Here is a 25,316-nt window from a genome sequence, read left to right on the forward strand (position 1 = left end):
GTAAACAACAACAACAAAAATATCACATAAAACCGTTCTCACTGCTGAATGGAGTGGAGGCAGGATGACAGAAGGTTATGGGAATGGACTGAAGGAATGATAATTCTGTTATCCCAGCTGGGAAGTCTCTTGAACTGAGCCCCGGTCATTACTGGGACAGAGAAAAGGAAGCCAAAATTCACTGAGAAAATCCATGGCAGGATTCAGAGTTAAAATTAATAGGATCACAATGCAGGACTGCGGGAGTAAAAAAAAAAAAATATTTTGAAATAACCCTTTATACTATAAAATACAACTTTCCTTTGAGATGATACAGCAGTTCATTACCCTTTTCTCATCAGAGAAAGGTTAAACCTTCTAGACATGAGGAAAACAGCTCCCCAGCAGGACAAATAATGAACATTACAAATGAAAAGCAGTCTACCAAAACTTAAATCATGGAAAGCCACCTACAGGTCTAACAAGGGTCTATACAGCACAATGTGGGCTGTATCCCATTCCAACTAGTTGCGTGTTCACTTAAGTTTTCTATACTGCCCAGTAAAATCAGAATCCGGTCTGTAACTATAGGTGACCGCTTCACTTTTTATACATTTGCCTTTTTTTGGAGGCCGATTGGATTACGTGTGTGATTTTAAATCAAGGAGACGTGTTGTAAAATTAGAAATATTCCTGATGGGGTTGTGAACATTTATAAGTAGCCGTCAGATGCTTCAGCCCAATTGACTTCTACCATGCCGTATTGCAGCTAAAAGATCCCTTGAAACAGATACCTTGACGTCATTTTCACAATGTCATCGATAGACTGTCCATGCATTCTAACAGCCGTTGCCTGACAGCTAATCACAGAGAAAATTAGTTAATTCAGATACTGCATGAAGACTCTTACCCAGGGGCGTATTTATGGTAAACAGCTCCTATGGCAAACACCAACATCACGACCTTGTCCAAATATCTCTGACACCCCCAGTTCTGGCAGGCCCAGAGACAGACACACACTAACTAGAGCTGCTGGGCTTATACGGTTGGTACAGAATAAGGGGCCATGTACAGAATGAAGCAATGTGGAATATAACATGTACAACAAGGTGTACAGCTGAGGCAGCATGGACTAAGGAATGTACAGCATGGCATATTAAATGAGGCATTATGGAAAGGGAAGTACAGCATGGCAGATAAAATACGGTGGTGTGGAATAGGAAATGTACAACACGGCAAATGGAATGAGGCAGAGTAGAATAGGTAAAGTACAGAATGGCATTAGCAGGATGGTCCCAAGCATGAGGTGATCTCACCTGATGCCTGGGACCATGTTGCTCATGCCATTCTGTTTGTCTTTTTAGTTAAGCCGTGCCCCGATCAGACCTCCCGTCGGCAGGGACCCAATGCAATTGGCTAAGCGGTTTGTTACTACAAATCACTACCGTCACCTGTAAACAAACAGCCAGGGCATAAACATGCCTACAATATTCACTTCCTCTACTAGGCTCTGCTTTCGATAAGTCATCAGTCAGAGCCTGGCAAAGGAAGTGAGTATTGTAACTCTCCATGCACTGGCTCTTTGTTTACATGATAGCAGTGATCAGCTGCACTGTTACTGTGGGTCTGCTCTGTTGGGAGGTCTAAATGGGGCACAGCTTTACTAAAGGGGTAAACACTGCCACTATCCCTGAGTGATGTGGCGCCCCCCTCAAGTGGCGCCAATGGTACATGACCTACCTGCCAAATCCTATATACGCAACTGCTCTTACCTGTAATAGGAGGGAAGGAAAGCTTGCTAAAATTAACACTTTTTTCAATTTGCAGATGATATCAGAGTTTATTAATTTCTTTCCATAATAATTTCCAATTAAAACATATCCACATTGCATTGTAGGGACCCATGCATGGGATTTTCAGTTTATTTCTGTATCAATTTTTATTTGAGCCAATAACTACCCAGAAATCTCATTAAGGAGAGCACTTTAGGTCTTTTGTCACTTCCGCCAACAAAATGACACACTGAAACAGGTCTAAGCACATAGCTAGTAGTACAGAGTGTCTAGTCTCAGATAACAGCTTACTAAAGGTGGCAAAGATGAGAACACCTGGCCTCACAACCCCAAATAACTTCAAGAGGCTCTGATGGCTATTCTTTCTCCGAAAGGTTCAGTAGAGCAGGAATGCAAGTTTTTTTCTCAAGGCTTAAATGCCTCCTCAGTCAGACTGCTTAAGGAAAGGAAAGCAGTGCTAACTTGTTGTATTGTGCATCTTAAAAGGGCCAGTTCACACCATATGCAGTTGTGATGCAGTCCGTTTACTTTGACTGCTGCAGTCAAAATACATCACAATGCTTTCCTATGGACTTTCTTGTGCCTAATTCACACCATTGCAGTTAGTTCAACTGCAGTCAGAAAACGTACTGCTTGTCCTACTTTAACTGCATCAAAACGCGATGCAAACGCATCAAACGCACCGGAAAGCATTGCAAACGAAACAAAAAATGACTCAGATTTGAATGTCATCATCCAGGGACTTCCTGGTTGTAGGTGTGGAGAGAAATAGCAGAGATGGAAGGTGTGGATGCGGAGGAATTTATCAGACATGTGCGGGACTGTCCCCTGCTGTACGACAGCAAACATCCCCAATATAAAAACAAACAATCGTCAGAAGATGGCCAAGTGGAGGGAGATTTGTGAAAAGTTGAACCCTGATTTTGGTGCGATGAACAGGGTACAGAAACAGCAATGGTGGCAAGTTCACTTTTGCTCAAACATATAAAGAAAGCATGACTGAGCTCCCAAACGAACAAAACAAGCGTAGGAAATGCTCTGACAGGAAAAAGAAGAAGTGACCTACATGCCCAAGTAGCATTTTCTAGTGCAGAACAAAAACGCATCTAAACGGATCGCAGTGCAACTGTGCAGACGCACGCAGTTGTGATGCAGTTTCTGGTGTAAACTAAGCCTAAAGGTTGTATTGATAGGATGAAAAGGAAGCTTCAGGAAAAGCAAAAATACGTGCTGACAAAAGTATCCAAAGCCAAAAGATGATCACAATGGACCAATACAGCCAATCGTTAATGTTCCCCTGGGTTCAAATCAGTGGGGTCAGTTTATTGTATAATCATGCAGTCTCATGTTATACGAGGATCAGAAGGGGGGGGGGGAGAGAGAAAGTGTCAGCAGATATCATGCATTATCTGACAACTCTAGGCTACCCATATATTGGTAGCTTTTTAATCAAGATCTGTATATTGTATTCCCAACTGCAGATCTGCCACAACTAATCTCTTTAAAAAGGTCCATGCAAGAAATATTGGAAAAACCTACCAAGTGCTGCGATATAATATATATTTATTTTTTTTAATCACAGGTCCATTGTTATGCATTGGGCAGCCCATTTACTTAAATGAACAGGCTGTCTTAATGTAATGCATGTTAAACACACAATATAAAAGGGAGTAAAGTGAATGGGCCATTAATGTTGCCTGCTCATTCAAAGTCGCCAACTCTGAATATGATGAAGTCAGAGAGTAAGCATCACACCAGGCAACTAACATTGCTAGACAGAGGTCAGCAATGGCAACCTATGCATTTCTAAAAGAAAAGGTTTTCTTTAAAGTAGAAGCCAAAACTTTCCATTAAAAAGTCAAAAAAATGTTTCCCTCCCCCCTCCAGCGGTGCGGCGGTCTCTCCGATCCAGCGCTGACTGCTCTGTCCCTCCGATCCAGCGGTGTCTGCATGCGGGTGCACACGTCCATAGACTTACCTTGCGTGTCTGCTCGTCTGATTCTCGGCGCGGAAGCGCGTAGCTATAACGAGGTAAGTTTAAACCTAGTTAAAGCGGGGTTTTTTTTGTTTTTTTTTAAACTTCTTGCCTATATCTACTGCTTGCTAGCAGTAGATATAGGCAAAAAAAACCGGAGGGTTTAGAACCCCTTTAACTTCCTGTCAAATAGCCACAACAGAAGTGATAGGAAATCCCTCCAAATTGAGAGATCCCTAGTGGTCAGCAGGGTCACCAGAACTAGTGTCCCCATTAGAAGATTTGCCCATCTATACCCGTTTTGACGACAACCCAAAATTTGGGATTTTCTTTCACTCACAGAGATGATGGTCACCAGGATAATTGGAGAGGGTGAATCTCCCTAATGGGGACACAGACAGCAATAAAAAAAAAACTGACAGTCCTAATCCCTCTGCACTCTATAAAATAAAGTTTCGACTTCAGTTGCACTTTGAGGGCTTGTTCACACCAGATGCAGTGCGTTCTGGCCCGATTCTGGTGGCTCTCTATGTTGTGGGGCAAGAGGGGGCGTAGCAGTCCATTGAAGTGAATGGCACCGTAGCCACGCCCTCTGGCTGCAATGCGATCGGCCGCACGGGATCGCAAGGCACATTATGCCTGCGGTCCGGTCAAATCGCTGCAAGCACTATTTTCATCTGACCGGACCGCAGGCATAATGTGTCTTGCGATCCCGTGCAGCCGATCGCATTGCGGCCAGAGGGCGTGGCTACGGTGCCATTCACTTCAATGGACTGCTACGCCCCCTCCTGCCCCACAAAAAGGTGTGAAGGTCAGCGTTTTGTTGCCAACGGAAATACGCCTTTTCGCACAAAATACTACATGAGCTACTTTGGGGCTGATTTCAGCGCCTTTGGTCCCAAAGACTCAATAGAAAGCGCTTGAAAAAACGAGTGTTGCGATTTGCCCATGTATTACGCACGTTTTGCTCATCGACATGAATGTGCCAAAATTTGCACGCAAAAACACGCTAAAAAAAAAAAAGACACTCGTAAAAAGCACTGAATAGGTGTCGCTTAGGTGTGAATCCAGCCTAAATCCCTCATATAAAGATTTTTTAAAAAGTCTCATGCCTAACTATTGGTTATTGTGCATCAGGGCTCGGTAATCAATATCTAGGGGCAAGAGAAGAAGGGTTGACCAGGGGCTTGCCTATCAGAAGTTCTAAGATCTTCCGTATCCCAGTAAACTAAAAAAAATTAAAAAAAATTAGCAGATAAGTAGGATCAAACTGCGATGGATGGATATGCAGCAAGCATTCACTTTCATGTACATCATAAAAATAAGTGTAGTTTACAGTGTTCCCTACATATCTAACGAGATGGAATTTAGTCAACAAAACGAGGAAAAGAGCATTCCTGTTAGGCATTTTATCAAATTCATTTCTCTAGTTACAGAATCAGTGGTAACGACAAGATGTCAGACCGCACAGCACTGAGATCAAAGTATCCTGTGCGTGGAGACCAAACGTGCGCCATTTCAGAATCTGAGGAATTTTCAGAGGAAATGAAGCTTTGTTATTCCGCACCCTGCCCAGTGCAGGCCCAAAGCCCCCTAGACATGTCTAAAATGTTATTAAATTAAAGAAATAATCTGAATGTCAGTCATGTAGATGTGTAACGCAAGCCACACGCCTCTGAAACAGAACAAATAAATTAAAGCAGACATCTCATGTTATATCCCAGTGCAAGGCTGAACGGCAAATGACTGGTCTCTACCAGTACATTGGGCTAAGGAAGTCAGAAACAGGGTGAAAAGGTTCTGGGAATTACCAGTAGCATACTCAAGCAGTATAGGATACTTTACATGTACATAGAATCGCACAAGGCTCAATTAGTTTATATATAGGGTACATCTTCAAGAACCTAAATTAGAATAGAAGTAACAATGACGATCACCAGCACTCGCAGGATGAGAATAAATAAGTTCTATTTATTGTAGAACAATGTCACATGTGTAATATAGCCAATGTTTTCGGAACCACGCAGGGTCCCTTCATCAGGGAAAACATAGTGACTAGTGTTAATTAGAATAGGGTAGCAGTACTTCTCAGTGATCAAATGTGCTGCCTTGCGAATGGGTCAGTGGCGGTGCTGGTGAGAACTAGAATGTTTGCCCGGTTTCTCTTCTTTGCCAATATAGAACTAAAATTTTCAGAGCACCAGAGGCAGTGCCAGCAGGATGAACATCCTAAAACACATGCCTATGTTTATGCAAAAGGTTTGATTCGCAATTTTAAGTGTTAAAGTTGAACTTCAGGCAGATATAAAAGATCCAAATTATTGCAGCTCTCTATTCATTAGTAAATTAAAAAGGTAAGTTCACTTTCCCAAGTGAATTTGGGAAAATGGAATTACACATTCATTGAATTTCACTTGCAAATTGCGAGCACACCCGTTGGTCAGTGCGGTCACCTGACTACGCTGACCAATAAGAAGCGCTTCTTGCTTAGTGCAATCAGGTAACCGCACTGACCAAGGAGCGCTTGGGCTGTGCTATGGATCAGTACGAGGTGCAGATAGTACAACCATACCGGCGGAGGGGAGGAGCGTAATTCAATTGAGCAGGTAATTCAATTTTCCCAAATTCACCTGAGAAAGTAAACTTACCCTTTAATTCTTTTCCCACCAGAGTCACTTTTGCACACTATAAAATGCACAGTTTTAGCCTGATGATTACCTAAATCCCTCAGAATGATATATTTCCTGAAAGCAGAGACCCTGTAGAATAAAATGGTGGAAGTTGCAATTTTTTTGACGTCGCATTATATTTTGCGCAACAGTTTATTAACCCACATTTTTGGGTTTTTAGACTTATTAGATGTCTAATGTCACCTTTGCAGCCCATTGAAGCTGATCATGCACGATCTATGCTTGATCAGAACGTTTCCTGGCCTCTTTGGCCAGGGAAGGACAGCTTAGAAAGTGGAAGTGATGAAATAATCATCCCTTCTGGGTTCATTCAGTGGAGAGGAGGAGATCAGGGTACGCATCCTCTCCTCTCACCACCAAGACCCACAATGCTGGTTCCGGGCCCACAGTATGGGCAGCCAAGCCAGAAAAACAAGAGAAGGGCTGTCAGGGGTTGGGGTTCCATGCTTCAGTGCCTGTGGAAGTGATCAGGCAGGAGTGAAAGATGCAAGAAATGTGTCGCATCCCTGCCCCCCTCCTCACTTTGTGCCTATTCACAAAGAAGCCTTGCATTTCGGTGAATGGAGAATGAGAGAAGAGGAAAGGGATGCAACATGATCACTTGTCCTCCAATCACATAATGCCTTGTATTCTGTGGGGGGGAGAAAGACCTTTTGTGAATGTAGGAGTAATGAGGAGGGGGACAGGGATGTGACTTAACCCCTATAGTACTCTAGATACGTTTCTCACCCCTGAAGGAACTGAAAGCCCAGCACTATACATGTCAGAGCCAGCAAGGTATGATTTTTATACTATGCAGCAGCCCTCCACACATAGCATACAACTTATTAATGCCATCTTACATAGCTAGAGCAGTATGTAAAAGAAAATGTTTTCATGGTGTTAGGCTTTAGGCCTGGTTCACACCTGGGCGTTTTACAGCGCGTTCCTACGCTCTGTAAAACGCTCAACATGTGAAAACCAATGATTGCCTATGGGCATGGTTCCCATGCGTCAGCCATGTAGCCCTGGGATACAGCCATGTAGCCCTCGGAAACGCGCATTTGTCGTGCGTTTACCGCAAATCGCGGTCAAAACGCGCGCCGCGAAACGCGCATATTCGATACACCTAGGTGTGAACCCAGCCTTAAAGCGCATCTCCAAGCAAAACTTGAACCACCCTTCTCACATTTACATTTAAAAAAAACCCTGTTTGGGGTACTTAAATACACCGAAGCCCACCAATTTCAAGTATTTGGGAATGGTAATTCAGTGCAGCAGATGTGCCTGTGCCAGCCGGTCCCCTCACACCAATGTCATCAGTACAGTGTGTCTTCCGGATTCTGAGGGGATCCAGCCGCTGGAGAACCAAAAGCAAGTGTCCACCTCAAGCAGACGGTTACATGTACATGCACAGAAGGGAAAAGGTGTTCGGGTGGCTTTTGAGATATGTGTCCATATTGTGGAGATTTTCCTATACTTCCTGTCTCACGGACAACCTTTTCAGCATGTAAATAATCCAGCGGGTGGAAAACTCTCCAATGGAATTGGGCTTTGAAGTGGCCATGTGGCAAAAAGGGTCTTGGGGTGATAGCCAACAAGCAGGTGATCCCAAGTGTGGTACAGAATCGATAGACAAATGCGTGATCATACAGACAAATGGTCAAAGCAGCGGCAGACAGAACCCAGGTCCACGATATGGTCCAAGGTCACATTTCTACAGAGCAATTTAAAAGCAGTGAAACAGACCATTACAGTAAACAAGAACTTTAGCAGTAATCGGATTGTTTGCAAACATTAGAATGGCTTGATTGCATACAGAAAGATATCAGATGCAAAATTCTACTAGCCAGTCATTTCTCCCTCGGTGATTTAATCTGTTTTTTAAAAGGGAGTAGGATGTCATCCAGTAGTAAAAGGCACACCTTCTTCACACATGATAAATATAGGTGTAGCGGCAGACAGCAGGAAGATAAATGATTCTAGCATGCTCACCCTGCCAGCAACAGATGTCTGTTCTCAAATAGAAAGCTTCTCAGGTTCACTGTAAAGCCATTAATCAGTCTGGATGAGCGAGCACTGGCAAGACGCACTGGGCTGACTTTACAAAGGGCTTTGCTGGCCGAAAAACTGCAGCCAAGAAACGACCAATGCTATTTCACAGGGACAATATACAGGTACCCCGCTTGTTACAGTCTACGTAATAAGATAATGGTAATTACAAACAAAACATAGACATCATTTCTAGTAGGCCAAGAATTCACTACCACATCCCAGTTACACACAAGATGCAGCATATGCAACAAGATGAAAAAGCTCCCCTTGTTTTTGCAAGTATAGGCCTCATTCACACTTGATGCTTACATTAACACGTACAAAAGTGCAAGTTCCATTATTTGTTAATGGCAGCCCAAACACGGCAGGCTAGCATGAAAAAAGGGCGAGTTAAACTAGCTTCCGATCATAGAACATTGCACAGAGAAGCCCATTGAAAAGAAAGGGCTGCGCTATGCTAATATATCACCAGGGCTTGAAAAATCCACTCATTCGCTCATCTGTGACGAGAGGACAGCGGAGCCCGACGAGCAGCTTCCCGGCCCCCGGCCGCGAGCTTCACATTCAAGCAATCGAGCGTCGAGACACACGATCGCTTGTATTACCAGCAGCTGTCACTGCCGTTGCCGGTCCCGAGATCCGCTTTGTCCGATGCGGCCGGGACCGGCACGGCTCTGTGACAGGAGATCAAAGGGATCTCCTCTCCAGTCCCGGAATGCATGAAGTGATGTATATTAAAAAAAATTTACACATGCAGATATGAGTCGGGTGCGCCTACGTGCAAAAACAACGATTGCACCTATTGTGCCGCACATGTTACATATAACCGCGAACGTTGGAGTGTGAACAATAATTTTAGGGCCATTAATTACTGATAACACTAAACTGATGAGCAGTAAAAGCGTTTTAGGCGCCGCCTATGGCCAATTTTCAGTGTGGTAATTTTTGACGATTTTGCGGGCGCACGCAGTTTTAAGGCTTGACCATGTTTGGTGTCTATTTACCCAACGTGACCCCGTCTTTTATGTTTTACCAAAAATATGTGTAAGAATAGATGTTTTATAACATACGTTATAACAACGTAGGGAAATCATTTTTTTTATTCGAAATTTTTTTCATTATATAGTAGAAAATAACTCTTCCCCCCCCCTCCAGTGGTGATAATATACCTCCAAAAGAAAGCTCCATCTGTCGCCAAAAAAAGGTTAACATAAATTGCAAGGCTACAGTCCGGTCATGCTGACTGGTGACATTTTTGACTGACTGGTGAGACACCCTAAAATTTTTCAAGCCTGTATATCACAAAATGTGCACAAAACACATGTGAACAGAGCCTAAGGCTTGATGAAATGACAAACTTCCACCAGCAGGTGTTCAAATATTCCAGGCTGCTAGCATATTTATAAATGTACATTTAAATATATACTGTACATATAACAGTAAAAGCAGTAAATAAGCAAATAAAGGAAAACATCTGCAGCAATGACTTTTGTGGACCCTTGCTATCCCCTGGAATACTGAATGAGCAGTATGGTATATACAGTTGTACAATGTACCTTATGCATTCATAAAGCTGAATGCTTTTTAAATGGTGAGATCTGGCAGATTTTCTCAAATCAAACACGGCTCTCATAGTCACAGGTAGAGTGAAACGCACTCAACCCACCGTTAGAGCCGATGCGCGACACTGCAGCTGTCACATAACAGCTTTATAAAATCGAGAACTGAGCAATCACAAACCGCTGATCACTCAGTTCCTGATCTTCTCTGCAGAGAGCAAGGCTTCCCCCCTCCTCTCTCTGTTCCTCCAGCGCTCATTAGCATTACAGACAGGGAAGGGTGCGGATGCAGCTGGCTCTAGAGAGGCAGAGCCAGATGTCAATCATGTAGCAGGATGGATCCCGACAATATAGTAGGGATCTTTTCCGGCTGCAGCATGGCTCTGCACTGTTAGCATATAGTGGGCAATAGCCCACTATTTGCTGAGTTTTGGGTCACAGGAGAACATTTGTAAATGTCCTTCTGTGACCCAAAAGAGAACAAACGGCAAAAAAGGTTTGGCCATAGTTCTCTTTTAGTGAACCAAACTAACTTGCGCTAACGGAAATAGTAAAACTAAATTAAGATGGATTAAAATTTAAAATAGATATTAATATGACCCCGGAGCTAAAATTTCTAAAACCAAAAAGGAAAAAAGCTGCTGAACTCAGGCTAAAAGCCTACAGAATAATGGTGTAATGAAGTGTACAGCGCTAAATGACCTTCAGGAAATTAGATAACGGTAGGGATCATATGGTGTCACCTCAGTGTCAAGCAATCGTGAAACAGTGTATATATATAATAAATATTTGTGTAAAAACTTATAGTACGTTATAAAAATGTGTCAACAAGTGTCATAAAAGGCGTGTCATACATGAACCTTATTAAATAAATAAACAAAAATCTTCAAAGAACATGTGTGATATATGTGAAAAAAATATTTTGAAAAAAATATTAAATAAATAAACATGTGTCATATATGTGAGAAATAAACATATCACAATATAAAACAGTCTGTGTTGTTTTCTTTCGAAAATAAGTAGAAGTATGCACTTATAATATAAAAAATGCACCCAAAGTTCTTAAAGCTCTCCGATCTTCAAAACAAAAAAAAGCCCAGAAGGATGAGAATAAAAATCAAAAAAAAAAAAAAAAAATGTCCAATATTATGAAGTGTCCAACGAAAAAACGATAGAAAAAAAAACATTGTAACACTGTTAACCGTTCTTAAACTTTAACACAGCAGATCAAAAAAAAAAAAAAAAAATTAGGTCATGTTTTAAAGTATAACTCCAAACAATTATTTTTTAAATCTCTACAGCAAGATAGCTTACGATAGGAAAAAGCTGATCTGACCAAAGGTGATCCTTGTATATGGCTGCATAAGACCAAACAAATGATAGATCATCAAAAACATTTACCGTATTTTGCGGTCCATAAGACGCACCGGACCATAGGACGCAGGGAGGTCCGGCACGCTTTATGGAGCACTCGAGACTGTAGCTTCTGTGACAGCTTCTATGACAGAAGCTGTCACAGAAGCTGCAGTTATGCATGGAGTCATGCATGGAGTTTAGCTCACCTATCAGGCAAAACTGACTGTTCAGCTAGAACATTTTAGATTTACTTCTTAATGATTCACAGGGACGCCAGCTAGGTAAACCTTTGCCCCAATTCGGGTGGGCAGGACACTGTGGAGTACAAAGCTAAGATTCAACTTTGGATAGATTCCAGACATATGTGTGCCAAAACCTCAAAACCACACCTATGTGTTACAAAGGCTTCACCAAGTATGTGGCTGCAATCCATACAAACGAAAGCCATGGTGTGCCAAAACACCTGTTAATGCTCCTATGAAAACTTTATGCTGGTGACTGGAGAAATGACCAATTAAAAGCTATTCCTTCTCCATTTACATATACACTGAGTGGCCAGATTATTATAACAGCCCCATCAGTACTTCGTTGGGCCCTTTAATTATTAGGGATGCACCGAAATATCGGCCGCCGAAACATATCGGCCGAAAATGGCACTTTTGGCATAATGCCAAAAGAGCCATGTTTCGGCCGATACATCGGCGCATCCCTGGTTTCTTTTCTCCCCGCTGGGCGCTGTTCCAGCGGAGAGAAAAGAAAGTGACAGCCGGCCGAGTGCTGCAGGACTTGAGCGCTGTGAGCGGCCCGCGTCTCTCCTCCCACACCGCTCAGCCGCCTATCACAGTCCGGCAGAGCAGTGTGGGGGCGGAGACAGCGCTGTCACAGGAGTCTGGGCTTTCCTCTCTACATGGCTCGATCAGCCTCCTGTGACAGCGTGTCAGAAAAGCAAGGTACACACAGTGATCGCTGAGTGTGTGTACATAATTAAGGACATGGTATGTTAACTACATTATCAATTATGAATGAATGGGAGTGATCTACATCACCCCCATTCATTCATAATTGTGGTTGTAGTAAACATACTATGTTCTCATGTTATCAATGAACAGGAACACTCAGAGGATTCCTGTTCATTGATAACAGGGGACACAGAATAAGAGATAGAGGACTTTGTGTTCTCAATCTCTTTTTCTATTTTAAAAAGGGAAAATATCAGGGGTCTGTTTTAGACCCCTAATATTTCCCCGAAGCCCCTAAAAGTAAAAAATAAATATATTTAATAAAAAATGAATAAAAATATAAAAAAAAATTAAAAAGTTTATAAAAAATAAAATATTTAAAAAAAAACAAAAACATTTTCGGTATCGGTTTCGGCCTGACATTTCTTTTCATTTCGGTTTTAAAATTTCCATTTCGGTGCACCTCTACTATTTGTAATGGTCTGGCCCTCTAGCAACTTCAGCGCAAAATTAGAGCTAATTTGCCTACAAACGTCAGGCGGTCATAATAATCTGGCCACTCAGTGTATATGCACATTACGGTACAACTCCAGCAAAACTTTGTCTTAGATTGTAATAAAATGGAGACAGGTTAGAAGAACCTCGGTCAGGTTTTTGTCCCCATTCGAAAAGAAAAAAAAACAAACACCCCTTTACGGCTATTCTGGAAATAACCCACACCGATTAAGAGTATGAAGATGCAAATTTTCTATTCCCTATTACTGACTTACCAAGCCTTGCTCAACGTTGAGCATCTGCATGGAGGTGACCAACTGGGTAGAGGAGGAGGGCTTTGCTTCCTACAGTCAGTGCTGTAGTCAGTGCCGGCCCAAATTACTGGTGGGAGGGGCGGGGGTGGTTGAAAAAGCATGGATTCACATGAAGCAGAAGCTGGGAGATCCTTGCACTGCAGCTTTCCCTCTAGCAAAGAGAATAGCGAGCAGCAGAGTAATGACATCACCAAATCACACGAGACTAGCAGTCACAAGCAGCAGTGCCTCTCACTCTGCAGATATACGGCTAGAAGATTGTAGATACAGGAATGCCTAGGGACACTCACATACCAGGAACTGCACTGCTATTTTTAAGAAGAACCTCAGGTGCAAAGATAGATTTTTTTTTTTTTAAGGGTATTGCTAAGGCACAATAAGGTGTGTACATCATGGCAAAGTAAAATAAAAAAAACATTCAGTGCATTCCTGCAAACATGCACATTTCCACATGTTTTATCCTTTTTAGCAATATCAGCCCTGCCTGATGGATCATAGAACTCCTCCAGTCCTCCCTGTTCCACCTCAAAGTCTGCCCCTACAATACATGTAGGGAAAGAGCTCTAGGGAGACATTGTTTTGGGGGAACATTTAGATTAATAGGAACTGACCCACCAACAGCTGCCTCTGCAAGAATTTTACAAGCCTGGTGATGACGTTACAGGGAGTGAAAAAAAAATAAAAAATGCCGGGACATGATTTGGGGAGGGGGTGAATATAGGTAATGCCTGTACATTTACTTTAACCTTTCTGCATGTCCTGTATAAAAGTATAAGATAGCACATATTCACTTTTTTATTTTAGGTCCACTTTAACAGTAATTGAGACCAAGCAATCCATAACTACAAAAGATATTCCAAGGCTTTAGGAAAATGAAAACGTATGTTTCATCAGCAACCTACGAAGCTCGGGTAGAATGTTCTGAAGAGTTTAGGCAGCATGTTGTGTGAATGTTGTATGAATGTGGGTGGACTGCTCCCCAGCATAACCTCACCCATGACACTGGGCTCCGATCAGGCTGAAACACTAAGTGACACTGCAGGCTGAGCAAGTTTCCTTTAGAATGCAGTCATGCTGGTTACAGATCAGTGCATAGTGCAGAACCACAAAACCTCCAGTCATTTCAGCAGACCAAACCTTGCAACAAACGTTCACACTATTAGAATCTAAGAACATTTCCCTCGTATGCTGTGCATAGGAATTGCTATTTATTTTATGCTGTTTTCGCCATTTTATTCTTTTCTACCGTTTGTTTTTCTTTGAAGAAACTATAACCTCTTGACAGTTGATTGTTTTGTATGTTGACATGTGCACTGTATTTTATGTATCAATAAAAATGTACAGAATTTAAAAATTAAAAAAAATCTAAGAACATGTAAAACTAAAAAGGCACAACTACAGCATTTCTGCATCTTTCTAAGTGGTTATTAGGAGTTAACTACATAATGTTAAAGATTTTAAATAACATTAAAAGATTACTATATGAAAGTATCAGAGACACGAGAGATAAAAATATTTAAAATAAAAAAAAAAGGTGGTAGAGCAAGGGTGGTATTTTCCAGAACAGACACTAGTGCTGTCCCCTAGGAGGAAGTGGAGGGCATTACTAGCTCCTCATATGTGGAAGTACTGGGTAATTCTCTTCGTTTCAGGCAACTTAATGGAGCAGCAGGGGAGTGAAGAAAGATAAGTTCAGGTACAGAAGACAGCTGTCTAGTTAAAGAGTTGCTCTGCCCTACATAGCCAAAGCACAGGTTCACTTTAGGGCCTGTTCACAGCATTTGCAGTGCGTTCCGGCCAGAACGCACTGCCCCGCAGCATGCATGCAGCATTTTGATTGTGCCTGCGGTCTGGTCCGGTGCAATGTGCCTTGTGATCCCGTGCAGGCATTCGCATTGCGGCCTGGAGGGCGTGGCTACGGTGCCATTCACTTCAATGGCCCGCCACACCCCCTCCTGCCTCACTAAAAAGTGAGCAGGCCGCAATGCGAGGCAGTGCGTTCCGGCCAGAATCGGGCCGGAATGCACTGCAAATGGTGTGAACTGGGCCCTTAAACAAGGCCACATACTCTACCGTGACAGTGCTCGAGACCCTATATGACAAAAGCACATGTTCACTTTAAACAAGGCTATGCACACATTAACATGACTGTGCTTGGGCCCCTACATGGCCAAAGCACAGGTTCTTTTTAAACAAGGCTATGCACAATTTACTGTGACAGTGCTTGGGGCCTAGCGATTCAAAGCACAGTCACATAGTCTTGCTCAGCTGATAGGAAAATGTCCACTCTAAAGAATGCCATACACTGCACACATTTTGGGCAATTCCTGCAGAAACAGTCAAATTACAAGTGGAGAATGGCCCTGTTGGCACCCCTCTTAATAAAATTTGAAGCGTCTATAGCCAGCTTAGAGCAGAGCAGCATATTAGTCATTTTCTGATGTGACATATAAAGCCATAATAAAAAGGTAGTGCTATAAGCCACAGGCTTTATAGGCTTTGTGCAATGTATGGATAGCACACAACTTGACTCTATATACACCAAACCTTAAAAAAAAAGAACAGCCAATTTAGTCCTAACCACCTGCATTTTAAATTCTATACATTTTTACTACACATTTATGCTAAAGTGCTGTTAGTCCTGCTGATCCTAGGGGTTCCTCTTTCATTACTGCCGACAGCAGAAAGAAAAAAAAAAAAGGTTTGCCGTTTTCTAAAATGGTACCTCGAGGGGAAAAAAAAAAACAAAAACAAAAAAAAAAAAACACGATTTTTGAGAGTAAGTGCTTCTTTTATCTGAAAAACCTGATGGTGTAATTGTTGAGGATAATTACAAAGTTTGTGTGACACTAAAGACATACATTTCCTGCAAGAAAACATTTGTTTACATAATCCAACAGATGGGCCAACAAGTACTTCTCATGCTCAATCTGTACACTCTATATACAAATACCATCATCCAAACCAAAAATATAAAGCAGAACTCCAGCTTTTATATTTTATATACCTGTTGGCTGAACAAAGAAAATATAAACAGATTCCTCCATCCACGCTGACCAGTGTGGACGGACAGATCTCCCTCCAGCAGTTGTCAGCACTCGAACGGTGCTTGCAGCCGATTGGTGCTTGTAGCCATTCGCCCGAAGATTCTCCAACATGTTCCTTCGACAAAAGTCGATCTAATGACAGACTTCTGCTGATGGAAAAAGATACACGTGGAGTGAATTTTGCCCGATTCCTGCTCAATCGGACGAAATTCACTCACTGCGTACCCTACTTTAGCCTGCATGTCTTATCAGATTGTTCAACAACTGAAAAGGTTTTTAAAAAAACGAAAACTCCGATACAAATTTAAGATCAGTGTCATGCTGACCATTCTGCGGTCACACCAAAATGCTTCAGTGTCTGGATTGGTAGTAAAGGAGCAACACTGCAGAAGATCAATAAAAATTCAGCAATTCTGAGGCTGGCGAGTTGTCAACAGCAACACCTTAGTATAACATAGTCCTAGATGGTCATACATACGATTTTAACATTTGATTTTGGAATGAATGGGGTTTCCGGAACGAAAACAAATTCACTGTTAGAATTTGGCTTGAGAAAATGTTTCCATTCTGCTCCTTTTTTAACCACTACAGCCGAAATTGTCAATGTAACCCCATTAACTATTAGAAAATTAAACAAATGTTCCAAAGCAAAAAAACTTTAAACAAAATTGTACAGGTGTATGGTCAGCTCAGACAACATTTTATTTCATCAAATATAATGTATTTTTAATAAAAACACACGTTATCAAATTATCTTGTGAACTAAAATACACAGACACCTAGGGCTGCAACCAATTATTTTCATAATCGATTAGTTGGTGAATATTTTTTCGATTAATTGGATTAAAAAAAATGTAAATAAACACCATCCTTAATTTAAAATAAAATACATAAATGCAGTGTTACAAACATAAAAGTTTACTTCAGAATAAAACTATATGCACAATTTTTTGCTATCGCACTGCAGTACCGTGCCTTTCAGTGTGAGCTATCCCACTGTGGGGGTTGGGGTGCCATCGAAATGAATGGCACTGGAACGCTATTACACTGTGGGTGGGAGGCGCGTTGGGGGTGCCATTGAAATGAATGGCACTGCAACGCACGTCCTGCATCAGAATTTGACAAGCCGAAACAGAAAAATAATTTTTTCCCACATTTTATAATTATTATTTTTAAATATATGTATTGTAAGCACAAGCCACTTGAATAGATTCAGCCAGGGAATGACAGCTGCCAGTGGCAAGATTCAGCAGATGGCAGCGGAATGTAAATACAGCCGGTAGTGGGCTGGTGCAGTAGCCAACAGCAGGCTGGCTATTGCATTTGTCCACTGCTTGCTGTGCCCTCTTCCCAGCATGGAGGAGACAGCTAGAAGATCCAACCAATCGATAATGAGAATAGTTGACAACTATTCTCATTATCGATTAATCAATTTGTTGATTGCAGCCCTACAGACACCAAGTAGAACTGAAACCAACAGGGTTATTGTTTTTTTTGCCATCTGCGAACCATTGGGGAGATTCCTCTTCACTTCCTCTATAATAGCCACAACAGGAAGGGATGGAAGTCCCTGGTGGTCAGCTGGGTCACGAGAACTAGTGTCCCCACTGGTAGATTTTCCTTTCTGATTTGACGACACCCCAAAATCTGGGATTTTCTCTTACCTTCAGTGATAATAGTAAGAATGAATCTCCCTGATTGGGACACAGGCAGCAACATAAACCTGACAGGGGTTCCAAGGAAGAAGGTTTTCAGTTGCACTTTAATCCTAAAAAAAAGTCCTTCCCGGCTACAATAATAAAGAGCCCTGTGGTAATGATATTGCAAAATGAAACAGGAACAGAAATAGATGTATTCCAAGCGTACAGGAAGATACATAAAGAACTCTTGTCGTGCCAAGGACTGGGGCTGCCTGGAAACTTTGATCTCTATCCACGGATTGATTACAATATGCTTTGCAAGATAATGCACAATTAGGAGCTCAAGATAGAGCTGTCAAAGTGGTAAAAGACAGGCCGGTCACAGCTCCCTAGGTCTACCATAGTGGTATGTCATGAGCACAGCCTATCTAAAGATAAAAATGAAACAATGCAATGTGGAGGTTAGAAAGAAAACAAACTGGCACTATGTTGGGTTATTTTTTTTAAGTGCTGTGTAGGATCACCAGAGCTCCTGTGTGATAGACATAACAAAGGCGGACAGCGCAGAACTGCAATGAATGGAAGAGAAAAGTATTTTGGTGCATTGTAATGTTCAGTGCATCTGAACTTTCAGTTTAAAGAACTCCAGGAATTTATTGTTAATCCTTGCAGTGGGGCTACATGCTCGTTTGTGTCATTGGACAAGTAGTTTTTGAATGGATATTTAAGATTTACCTCCTAAGTTTAGGGTTACTTTAATGTAGCACAGAGTACTCCACGATTAGTGGAGAGCTTGTCATATAACTGACAGGTCACTGACCAGTCTCTTCTTCATGGCTTTGGATGCCCCATTCACTTTTATAGCACTCTGGACTTCTGGACCCTAAGCACACTTTATAAAACACATTGCTGTTCCTTATATTGCTTGTTTTTTTTATGATGCCACTCCTTTATCAATTATCCCCTGCATTTTACATGTAGGATCAGGAAGTTGCTAGAACTTTAGTTCATGGCTATCTTTGTGGCTCACTTTCTTCATGCCACATGTAAGTGGGAGTCTAATAGTCTGCAAGGCCAAGACGTAGCAACAGTAACTACGAGCACTACAAAAACACAAATTGTTACATTTCAAGTACATCATCATCTTGCAATGGGGATTTCCCAGAAGTGTTTGAAATTTAATATTTGTTCCTTTTTTTTTTTCTTTTTCTTATTGTTAGATATTGTAAGAGGAACTTTGTCCTAAGAAACTTTTTGTTCCCCCCAAATTATTTCGTGAATTCCAATAGTAGAGGGTCACCATACTCTCTATAGCTCAGGCCTGGTTGAGCGTTTCCAAAACGTAGGAGCTAGCAGCGGTACCACTTTGATCTGATGTATGCAGTGCTCACCCCTGACAGTGGCTATAGATACAGTCCTTCTCACCCCATGTGACAGCAATATATACAGTCATTCTCCAACCAAACCGACCCCATAAGAACCACATGAACAGCCTTACCACAAAATCCCTACCGGCATCGCTGGTGGTATATCGTTTTTTTATGGCTTTCATATTTTATAAATCTGAGATGGCTGTATTGAACTTTAAGAGTACATCTTAGCTGCATTAATTAGTCCATTGGTTGTCAACCTATGAGATATGTGGCCTCAACTGTGGTCTCTGACATCACCAAAGGGCCACACATAATGTTCAATACATGTAGTGCTAGAGAGGGCTGCCAGAGACTGCGGACGTGCTAGAGGAAGTCACCGCCAGAGACTGCGGGCGTGATAGAGGAAGTCACCGCCAGAGACTGCGGGCGTGCTAGAGGAAGTCACCGCCAGAGACTGCGGACGTGCTAGAGGAAGTCACCGCCAGAGACTGCGGACGTGCTAGAGGAAGTCACCGCCAGAGACTGCGGACGTGCTAGAGGAAGTCACCGCCAGAGACTGCGGACGTGCTAGAGGAAGTCACCGCCAGAGACTGCGGACGTGCTAGAGGAAGTCACCGCCAGAGACTGCGGACGTGCTAGAGGAAGTCACCGCCAGAGACTGCGGACGTGCTAGAGGAAGTCACCGCCAGAGACTGCGGACGTGCTAGAGGAAGTCACCGCCAGAGACTGCGGACGTGCTAGAGGAAGTCACCGCCAGAGACTGCGGACGTGCTAGAGGAAGTCACCGCCAGAGACTGCAGACGTGCTAGAGGAAGTCACCGCCAGAGACTGCAGGCGTGCTAGAGGAAGTGACCGCCAGAGACTGCAGGCGTGCTAGAGGAAGTGACCGCCAGAGACTGCAGGCGTGCTAGAGGATGTGACCGCCAGAGACTGCAGGCGTGCTAGAGGAAATGACCGCCAGAGACTGCAGGCGTGCTAGAGGATGTGACCGCCAGAGACTGCAGGCGTGCTAGAGGATGTGACCGCCAGAGACTGCAGGCGTGCTAGAGGATGTGACCGCCAGAGACTGCAGGCGTGCTAGAGGAAATGACCGCCAGAGACTGTGGACACGTGGCAGGTTTGGTTGGAGACAAACTGCAGAAGACAGTGACAGACTCAGAACAAGTTACATGAGGGTAGTAGCATTCACTGCTATTACCCCTTTACAAATCCATGCCCCAACTCCAACTACAGAATGCCCACACTACAGGCACCAAATGGCCCTATGTGTAGGTTGGGCACCAGGGCATTAGGCTTTCAGAGATGATTTTTCATCAGTGATGGATGCTGGAAAATGTTTCCAATGCCAGTCAGGGCTGTCAGATGAAGAGTCAGCAGGCTTTGTGGCAATATATTAATGGCAATAGTCATGAATGCATCTGGTGATGGCACTTTCCTCGAAATAATTAACACTTCAATCCAAAGCATGAAAATTGCGATTCTAGCCAAAGCAATCAATGGACAAATTCAAAAGTACTAAGCATTTTGCATCTACAGTGTTGCCAACTAAAGCCAGTATAACTTTAGAAAAACTGTGAAGCTCACATTGATAAAAATAAGAACTCTTTTGGAGTCCACATTTCTTAAATGTCAGGGGCACTGGAAATCCTGGATTTTTTTTCCTGTGCATCGCAACCCTTCGCTGAGGTCTGAATAAGGAACTAAAAAGGAAGCTCCTTCTGTTCTAATTCTGGATGAGAAGTGCTCTCAGCCAGAGAAATAATTTATGAAGGTGTTAGTGAATATATTTGCATTAACACATTGTAAGTGTTCCCAAAACGAATCAAGCCAATCAGGGCAAAGTAACTGTGTTCTGTCGATAGCCCATTCTTCCTCCTGCTGATAATTTCCCCTAATGCCCTGTTCACCTGCCATAGGACCAACTTAGAAGTTCTGTGTAGGCTTTGTCTGTGACGGAACTTACACAGGGATAATGACACCCTCCATCACCCACTTGTTAGTGCTTGGACCTGGTGACTGACTGCTCGGAAATAGAGTACTACATCATGTGAGGAACAGGAGAAGGTCTCATGCTCTCTGATACCTGGAAGCAATCAGAGCAGCAGTGAAGGTATCCATGGAAGTGCAAAGAGCCATCAAATGAACCTGTCACTTTACCCTGAATATTCAAAGTATCAGGTGTACTTTAAAGTAAACAAGTGAGGATAAGAATTTGGTGGCTACTGACATGTCATTTAAAAGGTGCAGGCTCCAGGATCATCTTCCTGATCCTGGCTTTATTACATAGCGAGTCACTGACCTGGAACAAGCATGTAGGAAAGAAGCTGGGAGCTTTTAGAGACTTGTTTAGTGACACACTAAGTAGTGAAGCCAAGATGTACATGGTGGCTGTGAAGCTTGCACATACAAAGCCAAGTCAGCAGGAGGAGAGATGATGTCACATCCCACCTTTCCTCTTCTCAGCCAATCACAGAATGCCTTGTATTCCTTAAAAAATAAAATACAAGACATTTTGCGATGTGGGCAATAGTGAGGAGGGGCGGGCGATGCGTACGGAGTAGGGCTGCAACAACTAATCAACATAATCGATTATATTCGATTGAAAAAGTTGTCAACTTTTTCAATAATCGATTAATCGGCTTCCGATCAGTTGGCCCTATTTACGGCTCCACACACGCTGCGCGCCGCAGCTCTTTCCCACCTCACGCTCGCCGCTGCCAGACCCGCTCGCCCGCATCCACGCTCTTCACGCCGCACCTCCTCCCCGCCTCACACTCACCGCCCGCCCACTTTTTTACTTCCACCGCTCCAAGCTTGCTCCTGTGATGGACTACAATCTCAATACAAACTAGTAGTCTATCACTGGAGCCATTTTTAAAAATGTATTTTATTGTTTATACGATTAACCGATTAATCGAACTTAATAATCGGCTAACTAATCGATTTTGAAAATAATCGTTAGCTGCAGCTCTAGTACGGAGCACTGTACTGCTCGAGTCGCTTCCCTTACTCCCAGCAGTGCCCAGAAGCTTGGCATTACCTGGCTTTATTTTATGGCTCAGTGTCTAATCACATTGGGCCTCATCTATAAAATAAAAATAGTTTTTTTTTTCTGCAAGAACCAAACTTGCTCTACGAATGGAATCCAGAGAAATAAACCTCCAATCTTATTGGCTGATCTAAAGAAAGACAGTATTTTAAGACACTTTGATAGGGTCCATTATTACCTTTTCATTTGGTTCTAGTGGATTTGTAAAAAAAAAAAAAAAAGCTTTCAGCTTGGCAAAGAACATGTTGATTTGGCATGCCACCCTACCAGCATAGACAAGATGGCAAACACAGATAAGAGATGAAAAGGTTTGCCCTTTTACTGGAATTCCAGACTCTGGAATACATTGTGCAACATACACTACACTTAGTACAAGAACTTTAGCTGAACAAAGCACAGATTACCCAGACTGGAAACACAAAAGGCAAGAACCAGAGATGCTGTCAAACAGCTGGAAGGCACAAGTGGCATCAAAGATGGGGGGGGGTCAAGGTCACATGGGGTAGAGGATGCTCGATCACATGCAAATCAGTAGTTAGCATTTACATAGCTGTACACTAGGCAGAATCTGGATAAAACAGCTGAAAACGAAACTTTACACAGTATATTCACTAGTTCATTTCTCAACTAGCAGGTTTATCAGTAACTCAATTGGCTTTTGCATACATTTAAGGTTAATTAAGCCAGGAGCCCTGTATCACAGCATGTCTATTGCAATAGCATATTTAAGGTACATCCATTCAGGAGCACTTTATTACAGCATGGCACATTCAAGGATCATCAATTCAGGAGCTCTGTATCATGGCATGGTTATTGTAATAGCACGGGGTCATTTGGCCAGGAGCACTATACTATGGCATGGCATCTTCTCTTCCAATAGCACAATTAGGGCTCATCACTACAGAGCCCTATAAAAGAGTTAGCATTACTATTGCCATAGCATATATAAAGGGCTATCAAATCAGGAGCCTTATATCGTGGCATGGCACTGATATTGCAGTAGCACATTTAAGGGTCATCAAGCCAGGAACAGTATATCAAAGAAACGCCAAAGCAACAGCACATTTAGGAGCCCTATATCATGGCATGCCATAGCAGTAGAATATTTAAGGGTCTTCAAGCCAGGAACCCTACTCCAAGACACAGCATTGCTATAGCATATTTAAGTGGCATCAAGCCAGACAATGGTGTTACATTTACTATTACAATAGCACATATAGGGGTCATCAAGTCAGGCGCATTTTATCATGACATGCCATAGGAATAGCATATTTAAGGGCCATCAAGTCAGGAACATTATATCATGGCTTGCCATAGAAATAGCACATGCAAGGGTCATCAAGTCAGGAGCCCTATACCATGGCATGACATTGCTACTGCAAACGCACATTTAAGGGCCAGCACATCAGGAGCACTATATCATGGCATGCCGTAGTAATAACACATTTAATGGCCAGCACGTCAAGAGCCCTATATCATGGCATGCCAAAGCAATAGCACATTTAAGGGTCATCAAGTAAAGAGCAGTATATCATGGAATGCCATAGTAATAGCACATTTAATGGCCAGCATGTCAGGAGCCCTACATTATGGCATGCCATAGCACATTGGGTTATCAAGTAAGGAGCCCTATATCATGGCATGCAATAGCACATTTTAGGGCCAGAAAGTCAGGTGCCCTATATCATGGCACTAGGAGCAGCATACACCATCAGAGTGGAATAACACAGCTCTAAACTTAGTGGTAACAAGCTGAGTGGCATTGCCAGCAGACGCGTGCGTCCCCAGAGCCACTTCCCTGGTAGTTATGGTGGGTAGTGGTGCCAGCTGTGGAATCGTTTCACCTGATCAGTGCTTGGCACACAAAGTTGAACCTCCGAAGGAAACTGACAAGCCGCATCATCAGCTGATCAATACCCTGGGCAGAAGTAGAAGAGACGATTGGTTTGAGATGTGACATGATGAGATCGATGAATAGCAGTGTCTCGGTCACCCAGGACACAGTGACACAGAAGTTGAGCCAGCAGGAAAACTTTGCCATGTGTGCTGGGCAGCTCTCCGGTGCCCCGATGGACACATCATCTGATGGTGGCACACAGCCCGGCACCGCACACCCTCCTCCCCATAGCCTGGCACCGCTACTTACATGAACCCGCTCCACATCAGTCGCTGCCATGGTGGCGTCCTCAATAAATCAGTCAGCCGGCAGTCTCTCCCTAGCTGTTTTCTTGTGAATTGATGCAATCCCAGCTCATAGATCTCAATGGGATCCAATATGGCCACTGGACTTCCTGGAAACTCCCATCTGCATTAGTGAGTCCCTACCACCTCCCACACAGGTCTATACTGGGCGCAGCTTCCAGTCCGGCTCCGCTCAGTTTACTCAATCAGCAAGCTCCTTCAGCATATGTAAATACACCGAGCACAGCCTTCACAGCGCCCGATTTCTCCCGATCCCGCCCTCTGTGCGCGGAGCATGCTGGGAACTGTAGTCCGGGGGCCCCGCTACAAAGATGATGCTGTCATTGCATTCTGGTATGGGGGGAGCTGTATACTGCACCGGGGGCCGCTGAGCTGCACGAATGGTGCCTGTAATGTGTTCCGGATTGAATACACAGGTGCAATGTGACACACAGCACTGTTAATGGCTCTACAGAACCGAAGGAACTCGCTGATTAAAATCATCGATGTTTGTATTCAAATTGTACATAGCCCAAGGCAGCCCCGCGCCTCTGCCGCCACCTATTGGACAGATGAGAGAATTACCAGAAATCACAAGAGCACGATGGTTCATATGGAGATTGCTGAGCTCCAAAGAATTACACGTCATAGACATTCCACTTTATTTAATAAGAATAATAAATGCAACCATAAAGCAGAAATGAAAAAAACTGCATTTTTTAAAGCTGAACTCCAGGAATGATCTTTTATGGATACGTTTATTGGTCCAGTTTGACTAAATGTACATGTAAATAATTTATATCTGATCTCCAGAGGGCCGCTGTGGATTCCAAAAATATCTTTATTACATACATTGACAGTTGCGTGATTTA

At 42.9% G+C, this 25,316-nt stretch overlaps 1 protein-coding gene across 3 annotated transcripts in view; it reads right to left on the bottom strand.

Annotated features, from left to right (window-relative positions):
• The window catches only part of SEPT8 (septin 8), an 86,748-nt gene extending 62,055 nt beyond the window's left edge, over positions 1-24,693 (bottom strand). For 2 of the 3 annotated variants that reach the window (XM_018563223.1, XM_018563222.1), the window contains exon 1: positions 24,410-24,693. In XM_018563223.1, the coding sequence (XP_018418725.1) occupies positions 24,410-24,439 (30 nt within the window). In that variant the 5' untranslated portion in view covers positions 24,440-24,693. The remainder of the gene's footprint in view (positions 1-24,409) is intronic. The other variant, XM_018563224.1, reaches the window with a different exon arrangement.
• Positions 24,694-25,316: the final 623 nt, after the last annotated feature.

The sequence above is a fragment of the Nanorana parkeri genome, unplaced genomic scaffold (genome assembly GCF_000935625.1).
Source record: "Nanorana parkeri isolate BGI_ZX_2015 unplaced genomic scaffold, ASM93562v1 scaffold643, whole genome shotgun sequence".
NCBI classification, from domain to species: domain Eukaryota; kingdom Metazoa; phylum Chordata; class Amphibia; order Anura; family Dicroglossidae; genus Nanorana; species Nanorana parkeri.